Source organism: Clupea harengus, chromosome 2, assembly GCF_900700415.2.
Source record: "Clupea harengus chromosome 2, Ch_v2.0.2, whole genome shotgun sequence".
NCBI classification, from domain to species: domain Eukaryota; kingdom Metazoa; phylum Chordata; class Actinopteri; order Clupeiformes; family Clupeidae; genus Clupea; species Clupea harengus.
In genome coordinates this window covers 12464626-12476178 of record NC_045153.1, presented here as the reverse complement: position 1 = coordinate 12476178, position 11553 = coordinate 12464626, and the positions used below count along the sequence as shown (strand labels likewise).

Sequence of the window (11553 nt, the reverse complement as noted above, 5' to 3'; positions counted from 1 at the left end):
AAGCTATGTCTTATGATGGAACGAAACACAAAAAAAGGTTAAAATAGAATTACAGAATTACTAACTTCAAAGCAGCAACCTCTTGTTGATGATGTTCCACAGCTTCTTTATCCATTCTGTTCAAGAAACATACATAAATACATGACTCATGACTTACTACTCAGATTCATGACTTGGGTAACAGTATCAAAACAAATACCTGTTTGCAATAGAATGATCATTTCTCAAAACTTCCATCTGGTTCCTGTGGAGTAGAGAAGTATCAAGTTAGGATGTGTACTGGATGTCCAGTGTAATTCACATTGTGTATGAATCATTAATACGATTATTTGTATTATATATATATCATATAAATATAAAATAAATATAGCATATTTATTTATTTATATACATATTTATTTTTTACAAATAAAGGATCTTAATTCAATATTATACGCCATATAAGCTATGTGTTATGATGGAACGAACCACAAAAAAAGCGTAATAAAAATTACAGAATTACTAACATTAAAGCAGAGACCACGTCTTGATGTTCCACAGCTTCTTTATCCATTCTGTTCAAGAACCATGCATGTCGCATGAATAAATACAAACCGGACATTGTTTATGTAACATCAAATTCAAACATTATTTGTTTTTCTACCCAGTACTTTCAACTCAAATATTCATCTTATTAAGTCTACACATACAAACAAACATACCTCATCATGGAATGGGATGATGCACACCCCACATGTGTGTGCACACTACGGAGAAGATACAGACATAAAGAGGCTTCATTTTTGAGAGGCCGTTGGTAAATAGAACAGTAATTAAAAAATAAAGTTTATTTGCCACTTACCTCTGGGAAAGTTCAGTAACCATTCTCCAAAGTGTGTCAACGTGCACACAGTGTTGGCAGCTCATTGTGCAATGTGTTGAATGTGAGTTGGCTTCCAAGGAGAAAGCTTTTTATTAGGATCCTTAATCCCTCCCCAAAACTGGGCTGGACTTTGCTAGTATGAATAAAGTATAAAACACCGTGGAAGGACTGAAAACATGCACATTGTGGTATTGCACTGTGGATAGGAATGCTTGATCAGAAAGAAATCTGCTGAATCAGTACTTTAGTGACAGAAACAGACTCATCAGGGCTAGTCTTTTTCCACTTCTCAAATATGACTACATCTTGGGTAATTGCTATAGACTTCGGCACAGCCTACAGTGGCTACTGCTTCTGTGCGAGATCCAACCCTTCTGATATCAGGTCTCCACGCTGGGGGGAAAGTGATGGTGTTAAGTCACTGAAAACTCCAACCTGCATTTTGTTTGATGAAGATGGGGAATTCATGGATTTTGGCTATGAAGCACTGATGGAATACAAGAGAATGGGTCAAAACAACAAAAGCTTTTTCAACCATTTCAAAATGCAGCTTTACAACAAAGTAAGTTTACTGTGTGTACTGTACAGTGGGTGATTTAATCAGAATATTGTGAATATTATATTGTTATATAGAATACTGGTTGCACTTTAGGTGCTATTGTTTGTCTATGGTAAAGCATTTTTCATGCGTAAACCTCAAACTGATCTTTAAAATCAGGATTTACATAAAAACAGTAGACGTCCACAACACATATCATTGAAAATGTATAGAAACTGTTTGCAAACTTTCTGAATTAATCATTGCCATCTTACTTTCAGAATATCAACAGAAACATGATGATCTCTGACTCTTATGGGAAGCCTATGGGGGCTATGAAAGTGTTCTCTGAAAGTCTCCGATATCTAAAGGAACATGCTCTGAACATGATATCAGAACACACGTGTGGAACAACATTCAGTGCCTCTGATGTGACCTGGGTGTTGACTGTGCCGGCAATCTGGAATCCTGCAGCCAAACAATTCATGAGAGAAGCAGCAATAGAGGTAAGTCTGCCAAAGCTGTTTTCAACTAACGTTATGGTTCTGTGGACATTTGAAATACCATTTGAATACCAATTTATCCAGCTTTTGACCATAACTGCACCAACACTTACTACTAACTATTTCTACACAACTAGACAGACAACGGCACTCCCGCTTTTAAAGGTTTAGGGTTCTAGTGTTATTAGAGTGAACTGTTAGGTAGAACTGCAGCTTCTCTGAACTCTAAACCTTTTGTATGTGTTTACTCTTTTTTGCAATCTCTTCACTGAGTCTTAGGGCCTCATTTACTTACAGAATTGCACCCACTTCAGGCATAATTTCTGCGCAAATTGCGGGTAAAGACATGGAACCGTATTTACAAAGGCGGCGCACTTGAGTAAAACGCAGATTGCCCGCTGCTGGGAGGGTGTAAGGGAAAGTGGGTGTTCGTCGCAAAGAGATGGGAGGAGATGCGTAAAGTGTGCCTAATTATATATTAGTAACGAAACAAGAGGTGTTTTAGCATGACATGTCAGCTGCTAAATGAAAACTGTGCGTGCGAGAAATTTGAAAAAAATACGAACATCAGAAATGTTATTTGTTTAAATGTTTATATTTGATATATCATTTAATATAGGCATATCAAAAATTGTCCCACCAGCTAGCTGTTCTGCCAGGTCTCACCCAGAATCACTGCTCAATGTATGGTGTAAACCGGGGGTACTCAATAGGCGGACTCCGGTCCATACCCGGACCCAGACGCAATACAATTTGGACCGAAGCCAAAATCAACATTCTAATTTAATCATGATCCAAGCAAGTTTTCATTGGTGCGCGATTTTGCCCTATATATTTTCTTCCTACTCGATGTGGTTTCTATCTGCCGTGTCCAATCCAAAGGTCCAATCAGGAGCTGTAATAACAACATCACTATGACAACTCAGTCACTCAATGTTCGCCGCGAGCTCTGTGGGACACGTGTGTGTTATTCGCAACAATGCGGGCAGATCGATTTGCGAACGGTGTCTGTTTCTTCGCAAGGGAAAATCATTGATTCCGAAAATCGCAAATTTAAGACAGAGTGGACTGACAAGTATACATTTGTGCTGCCTGTGGGGAGCACAAAACCGATGTGTTTAATCTGCAATGAGATGGTTGCCCTTGTCAAATGCGGTAACGTGAAACGTCACTGAAACAAATCATGCACACTTCGAACAAAATGACCCCCAGAACTCTGTGATAAGGGCCAGAAAAACAAACCAACTGCAATCATCATACCAAGCAACATGCAGTGTAATAGTTAGATCAACCATGTTTCCCTCAACATACTGTTTTGAGTCTGCCTTTTCAACCATGAATATGGTGAAAAATAAATACCTTTCACACTAATAAGGCCAGACCACATCATCTTTTGTGCATAGTTAGTACGTTTTTGGGGATTTACCACCTTTTTTGTTGGTTCTGTTTTTGGATTTTGACCGTCAATGTTCCAGACCCTGGACTGAATGGAAATTTGGTGAGTGGACCTTTTGGGTTTCTAATTGAGTACCCCTGGTTTAAACCGTATTCTTTGCCTTTTCCACCCATCGTTCAAGCACACCGAGTAGGCTACAGTGCTCGCCTTCTGCGTAGGAGTAACGCATATCTATTAAGGAAAAGAACTTGTATCTGAAGTACACTAACTAAACTAAGTAAATTGTAGAGACAAAGCAGCATATTCATTTCACCTTCCATGTTTATTTTGACGTTATAGCCTGTCGAGCGCAAGCTACCCCAAGTGCCATGGCAACGTCAGTGTATCTGAAAACCTCCGTTATCCCTGACAACGTAGTGTGGACTGGTGGTCACCAGTGTAACGACCCTCAGTAGTGCAGGTGTTGGGTGATATACAGTCAGACCAGGGATTCCACACAATGGCTTTATTTTTCTGCATTCACAATTAAAAATACATTGCATGAGTTTTTCAACAATCGCGAAGAGCATTCCACATCTGAAGTAACGTAAAAACAATATCAGGACAATGCTCTCTATAACTTATGCGGTTACCGTCAAAACTATTACCTCGGTTAAAACCCTTGTAAATGGCTGTATAGCATTACATTTCGAGAGCATTGGTTGACTCAACTTATATGTACATTTATTCAATCAATGATTTATGAATACAAATTGGTTAATTTATTAAAATATCAAATAATTCATGGAGCGCTCCCAAAAGCTAAGTTTGCTGTAACCTCGTGAACCAAAAGCTCTAATTCTATTTATAATTCTAACTCATCATCCATGGTGGCAGGAACACACAGGCCCGTTTTTTCCCTATTTTAGCGGCGCGCTATTAACAGTAATGGGCGGGATTAGGCGCTGATTACGCGTCGAGGTTCTTGTATGATAAATACTATGCAAAATGTGGAAACACAACGTGCGCTATACGGTTTGGGAAAGGCACTGATTACGCTGCACTCGCAAATGTTAGTAAATGAGGCCCTTAGTGTTCTATTTACTTGTGGGTCACCATGCTGTAGCCACTGCTGGAGCTACCGCTTGTGAGTTTTCTGGATGTTCCTAGTTTGCTCTCTCCTTTTAAGCAGTTAGATGCTTGAGCTGTTTTTGACTTCTTCTGGAACCTGAATTCCCCTAATTTTTTTTTTTTTTTTGCCGATCTTCTGTGCTTCCCGAAATTTCTTTACCGTCTGATTTCGTCTGGATCTTCTGTGTTTTTTTTAATGTATGCCTAGTTTTGGATATAAAAAGACCAAGTCTTTTCACACTAATCCAGCAGCCCGGATTCAATCCCTGACTCCAGCCTGACACTGCCTATTTATGCCTATTTATGGTTATTTTTCAGGGAGGCCTGGTCACTGAGACAGACTCTTCAAAGCTCATCATCGCGTTAGAGCCAGAGGCAGCCTCAGTGTGGTGCAAGCAGCTCCCCAGTGATGGCTTCATCTCAGAGGGACTTGACAAGGAAATACTGGAGAAAAAACCTGGAACACAGTACATTGTTGTTGATTGTGGAGGTACAGGCTTAATCTTATATTGCAATCCTGTGCAAAGCAAACTTTACCTTTCATACTGCAGTCACAGCTATCAAGCATTTTCTTTTCTTTGATTATTGCTTTTTAATTTAAGGTGGAACAGTTGACATTACTGTGCACCAGGTCTTGGACGGAGGACTCCTGAAGGAATTACACAAAGCTTCGGGTAACGATATGGGTGGTGGAACTGTTGATGCTAAGTTCAAAAACCTCCTCAGAGACACCTTTGGCGCTGATTTCTGGGACATATATGAAAAAAAACACCCCAGTGAAGTGCAGAGAATGATGTTTGATTTCACTACATTTAAATGTACCAAAAATAAGAAGGATGTTTACATTCCTTGCCATTACAACTTGTCCACTTTAGCACAGAAGAAGCAAGACATGTGCCGCTTCTTCTGGGATGTTCAGGGAGTGTCATGGTCAGATGGCTCTATCAAAATTAGCTTTTTAAAGCTGAAAGAATTTTTCAGGGAGAGTGTGGACAAAATAGTGCAGGACATAAGAGCAATCTTACACACACCAGAGATCCACATAGACTACATTCTCTTAGTGGGGGGCTATGCATCTTGTAGAATCCTTCAGGATGAAATGGAAAAGCAGTTTGGCAGTCAGTGCAGAATCATGTGTCCTGTTGATGCTCAGTTGGCTGTGGCAAAAGGGGCAGTCCTGTATGGATTGAACCCCAAGATAGTGGCATCACGAGTCAGTGCTCTGACCTATGGCATTGCAACAGCTTGCCAGTTTGACCCAGCAATACACAAGGTAGAGAAGCGGAGAGAAAACCAGACAAAAGACTACGTGTACTGTGAGGATCTTTTTCACAGATTTGTCCAAAAAGGTCAGTCTGTACTCTGTGATCAGGCTGAGGAGTTAATATTTATTCCAGTTAATTCTGACCAGACTGCCATGACCTTCCAGTTTTACAGCACAGAGAAACCAGATGCAATGTATGTAGATGACTCTGGAATGAAAGAAATGGGACAGTTTCAGGTCAACATGCCTGATATAAGTAAGGGCCGAAATCGAGAGGTGAAATTTGAGATTAGTTTTGGATTAACAGAGATCCAAGCTACAGCCACTGACATGACCTCCAACGAACGAAAGTCAGTTAGGCTGGATTTTATGACAGAGTGAAACCAGATGTATGGCTCTATATCAAATTACTGGAAGTCACACAGAGGGTATCAATATTTTGTCAAATGATGTTTTCTATTTAACCTGAAATAGAGAGGGATGGTTGAGCATGAATGTTTTAGCTGGGTTTAGGGGAAGGCTGTTTCAATCATTGTTTAGCTAAAATTCATTTGGGGTGTGTTATATTGTTTATTCCAAGATGACACGTAAATGCATAAATCAAAAATGTGAGAAAAACATCAGATTAAAGGATGTCATCTTGTTGATTTATTATGATTTTTTATAATTAATCAGTCAGTCAACTTCTTTGTTTCTGCTTTGCATCTATCAAGAAAAAGTTCTGATGTTGAACTATATGTAATATTGCTACAGATATAATCTTAATAATGTTATGTGATGTTATGTGTACGTTATCCTGGTTATCATGTATGGTGCAGAGAATTAAATGTCACATATTTTACACAGAAGTTTACTGAATAACTAAGTACTGAGGAATTACTAAATACTGCTTTCTTTGTACTTTAAAAAATAAAGATCAATAAAGAATACAGTGGACATTTTTGTTGTCGTTTCTGTTTACTGCCTTTCTCTTGCTCAGCTCCCAACCTACTCTGGGTTAAATTAAACACGAAATAAGACTGAACAACATAATGCTACAGAATTATAAGAATTATATATGCAAGCTGGGTGTGTGTGTTTACTCAGGTTATGTCATAGCAGTCATAGCAGGGCCGGTCTTTCCTACAGGCGACATAAAGGCGGTTGCCTAGGGCGCCCCCCTTTTTACAAATAACAAAAAAAATTAGAATTGTTTTTTTTTTGCTCGGCAGAGTTTTTTGCGCCCCCTTCTATATCTCCAACCAATATTTTGACATTAAAAAAATAAATCTAACATAAAAGGTAAAATGAGCTAAAAATCGAAAGAGGAAGGGGTACGTACCTCCTTGGTGTTGTCAGAACATGCTAGCACATTGAGAGGTATGGTAGAGTGAGCAGTGTTTGTCGCTACCGGACGGTAGTCCTTTAGCGGATGGTAGTCCCTCACATTGCGCATGCGTCACTTTGCGACACTGTCGACTGCTGTCGACAGCGAAGCCGCGCAGGCGTCACAACGACAGATCCATTTTCAATCATGGAGGAAAAAAGCGACGAAAGCCTGTTTTATCAAAACATGACCATTTATTTAAAAACGAGGAAGATGTTGTCACAGTGGACAAAACAGATGAGGTGGAGGATCAAAAAGTCTCCCCCCAGTTTCGTTTCATATGTTGACGTAGAGCCTTATGCTGTTAGCCGTTTACAACATAATTAAATATAATCACAACCACAATCTACTGATAAAAGGATTATGCCTTCATTAAAGTTGGTTGAACTTGTTCAGAACACTGTAAAGAAAGGGTAAAATATGTTAAGCAGTCATTATTCTGGTCATTCACTGTGAAAAAACACTTGACACACAGATCACACAGGTGAAAAAGGATTATCTCCAATGCCAGGGTATTGCCATGTGACACGTATCACACTTTGCTGATGAAACTAAAGATTGTGTCTCAATGAAAGGGGGGTGGAATATGTTCAGGACACTCCAAACATTAAATAAAATGTATGAAGTAGTTGAGATTTACGTCCCTGAATGCTCCACAATACTTTAAACATAGGCCTACACACAGGCGAAAATGCATTATCTTCAATGGCAGGGCCATATGACACGTTTCAAACTTTGCTGATGAAACTAAAGAGTGTGTCTCAATGAATGGGGGGTGGAATATGTTCAGGACATTCCAAACATTAAATAAGATGTGTGTGTGAAACGTGTCATATGGCCCTGCCATTGAAGATAATGCATTTTCGCCTGTGTGTAGGCCTATGTTTAAAGTATTGTGGAGCATTCAGGGACGTAAATCACAACTACTTCACACATTCAGGGACGTAAATCACAACTACTTCACACATTTGATTTAATGTTGGGAAGGTCCTGAAAATATTCCACCCCCCTTTCATTGAGACACAATCTTTAGTTTCATCAGCAAAGTTTGATACGTGTCACATGGCAATACCCTGGCATTGGAGATAATCCTTTTTCACCTGTGTGATCTGTGTGTCAAGTGTTTTTTCACAGTGAATGGCCAGAATAATTACTGCTAAACATTTTTGACCCTTTCTTTACAGTGTTCTGAACATGTTCAACCAACTTTAATGAAGACATAATCCTTTTATCAGCAGATTTTGGTGTGTTTTACTGTTTCTTACTACAATATTTGCAATATTGCCTGTTTAGTCAGTGTTCCCTATATTTAAACAAGAAAATCATACTTTTGTAACATCAGTGAATCATTTTTAACCCATTTTGATGTTACTATGAAATTAATATTAATGTTAACTGTCAATTTTCAGCTACAGCTTAGTCATTATCAAAGTATCCTGTACGCTTAAAAGTAACTCACTATATCTTACCTTGTTTTAAAGCAAGTTAATATAATGCACAGATAACAAAATACTATTATAAAGTCTGATCTAGCGAGTAGACAGATTAGGACTTTATAATGACAAATAGGCTACTATTACTTTCAAACACGCTTTCAACTATTTTCCCGATCATTAGGACAAATGCAACGATAAAACTCGTTCAATAAAAAAGGTTTTTATATCACTCAGTCGATTAACAGGGTTGTTTGTTGTAAAAACCTTTCATTTGATACACTAAACTAATTTTACTTCCTCATTTAGTTTTACTTCCTGGGGTTATTGTGGGTTATCGTTGCTAGCAGAACGCAACTGGTAGAGTGTGTGTGTCCAAGCAACTTCGACGAAAGAAATAATGAAGAGGCAAAAGCCATCCGGGGCGCAATTCAAGAAGAAAAGAAAGGAAGAAGGAGAAACGTGCCAAGGAGAAAGGTAAATCCTTAAATCATGTTCTTAGCCAAGAATGAATCCCAGATAAGAAAACTTTCATGAATGCCAGAATTGTACAAAGATGTACCTTATCATTAAAAGCATTCCTACTCCCTGTCATATAGTTCTTTAAGGATTTTACAGAGGCGGGTATATCAAAAATAATATGTCCATTATACATTATACAAAAAAGACATGATTAAAATATTGAGGGCCAGCCAGTCATAAATTACACCAGGGGCGCACAGATCAAGCCAATAGCTAGTGCAACAGCACTATAAATATCTTACTCTTTGCATAGCACAACCATTAAGGAAGACAAACTCTGCAACTTGTCAACAAGTGAGGAATACTGGTGAAAATCCAAGTGTTGTATTGTCAACTTTAGGAAATGGATTGTATGTAATCGCGCTAGTTACCTAACGCTAGCTAGTCAGTGACGTTCCTTGTTATTGCCATTCAGTCGAAACATCAGGCTATCTTTAGCAAAGCATAGTGCAAGTTCAGCTGTACCGCAATTTGCTTAATTTTCGTTGCGTCATGAAGTAATTATAACAAAGTTAGTTTTGGTGTAGCGTGCTAGCCAGTTTAATTAGACATGATTCAACTAATCAAGAGCTATGCATCTTGGAATGTAAAAAGTATGTCAGGCTGTCCAAATACACCAAAATGCTTAATAACTACATAATAGCTACAGTGTGCATCAACCGTTGAACAGGGGGGCGTGGTCAGAGCGGAGTTCAGCACAGACATGACATTTTCTCAGTGATTTTGTTCTTTAATTAATGTAATTAATGCTCAGAGGGACGCAATTTCCACTATCTGGGGAGATTGGAGACTCGGAAAGTGTAGTAAGTATTACTGGTTCAAACATATTTAAACATTTTGGGGACACTTCCCCCTTAGATAATAGTGATAAAAAAAGAGTATGACAGGGACTGGTAATGAGCAGCTATGCCAGCAGAGGGCAGAGAGAACCACGCAGAGATCATGGAAGACAAGGATCTCCAATAAACTGCTGAATAAAGGGTGTCCTTAGTACCAAGACCATTCTTATGGCTCAGTGCTGACACAGCATTGATGATCCCACAAGAGACTCAGGCATCATATAGTAGGGGTCATAGCATCATATAGTAGTATATCATCATATAGTAGGGGTTATATCATCATATACTAGGGGTTATAGCATCATATAGTAGGGGTTATAGCATCATATAGTAGGGGTTATAGCATCATATAGTAGGGGTTATAGCATCAATCATCAACTGTACCACTTGCATAAGTTGGGTTAATGATAAACATTAAATAATAATACATTAAAAAAAACAGTACTGAAGTCAGTCTGAGTACCATGGATGGAAGAAACAATCAAAGAAGGCCTTCATTTCAGTGTCAGAGTTTAGCGTAGTCTAAAGCATGGCCCAAAATATTTATGTCAGTTTTTTTTGTGTCCAGTAGATGGAGGTCTAACTCCATTTTCTGTAACAATAAATGGATTCTGAGGACAGAAAGAGAACAGAGGAGATAATGAAACAAAAGAAAGTGATCAAGTTACAACTGATAAACATGCATCAGTGTGGAGAAGATTATTCTCACACGGCATGATAATGCTTTTCACTGCTTAATGTTTATGTCATTCAGCGTTGTATACACACACATCACAGACTACAGAGTCAGTATCCAGGACTGCCAAGGGCGAACAAGAGCACACAAGCATATGCAGATGAAGAAAACACCACAGCTTATCATCACCCCAGGGGTGTCTATCTAAACAATGTGTATTCTAAACAATTATTTCTGTCTGTACATTGATAACTCTTATCCCACAAAAGTGGAGAGAGAAGAGAAAAGAGAAAGGGTTTGAGTGTGTGTGTGAGAGAGAGCGTGAGAAAGAGAAAGAGAGGGAGAGAGAGAGAGGGATATAGGAGAATGCATGGGGGAGAGAGAGAAAATGTGTGTGTAAAGTGTCCACACAGCCAACCATAACTATAATGACAACTGGAACTAAAATGATATGAGCGTCCACACTGACCAACTACAGTGAAAATCTCTCTGAGATATAATTAATGTTTTATTGTGGTGCCTTTATTGCGATGAAAACGATGTCCAATAATACTGTTCCTCATGCTGTTATTGTTATAGTGTGAGGTGTGGACGTTCCCATTGTTATGCGCTAGAGTGATATTTAAAACTAAAGTTACTATAGTTACAGTTATTGTCATAGGTATCATTGACAGGGTGAACAGGCCTTGAGAGAGAGAGAGAGAGAGAGAGAGAGAGGAAAGGAGAAAGAGAGAGAGAGAGAGAGAGAGAGAGAGAGAGAGAGAGAGAGAGAGAGAGGGGGATGGGACAGGGGTGTGAGGGACAGAGAAAAATATAATCAGAAGTAAGTCACCCCTATTGCATGGAGGTGAAATGGGCTGACAGGGCCGCTGACGAAATAGAGAGGAAACGCTACACACTGTTTACCCAGAGCTGACTACACACACACACACACACACACACACACACACGCACACGCACACACACACGCACACGCACACACACGCACACGCACACACACACGACACACACACACACACCATACAAAAACCATAATCCCTACGC

General features: G+C 39.1%; 1 protein-coding gene across 1 annotated transcript; it reads left to right on the top strand.

The window, feature by feature from the left end:
• The first annotated feature begins 1129 nt into the window (after positions 1–1129).
• On the top strand, positions 1130–6054 carry LOC105913332 (heat shock 70 kDa protein 12A-like). Its single transcript, XM_031577761.1, has 4 exons — positions 1130–1424; positions 1682–1906; positions 4728–4899; positions 5012–6054. Exons 1-4 carry the CDS (start codon positions 1158–1160, stop codon positions 6052–6054), a joined length of 1707 nt encoding a protein of 568 aa, XP_031433621.1. The 5' UTR covers positions 1130–1157.
• Positions 6055–11553: the final 5499 nt, after the last annotated feature.

Bases quoted from the DNA above. Each gene is read 5' to 3' on its own strand.
- LOC105913332 (XM_031577761.1), top strand. From the start codon at position 1,158: ATGACTACATCTTGGGTAATTGCTATAGACTTCGGCACAGCCTACAGT. The intron at 1,907-4,727 runs GTAAGTCTGCCA...GTTATTTTTCAG, and splicing joins TGAGAGAAGCAGCAATAGAG to GGAGGCCTGGTCACTGAGAC. The intron at 4,900-5,011 runs GTACAGGCTTAA...TTTTAATTTAAG, and splicing joins CATTGTTGTTGATTGTGGAG to GTGGAACAGTTGACATTACT.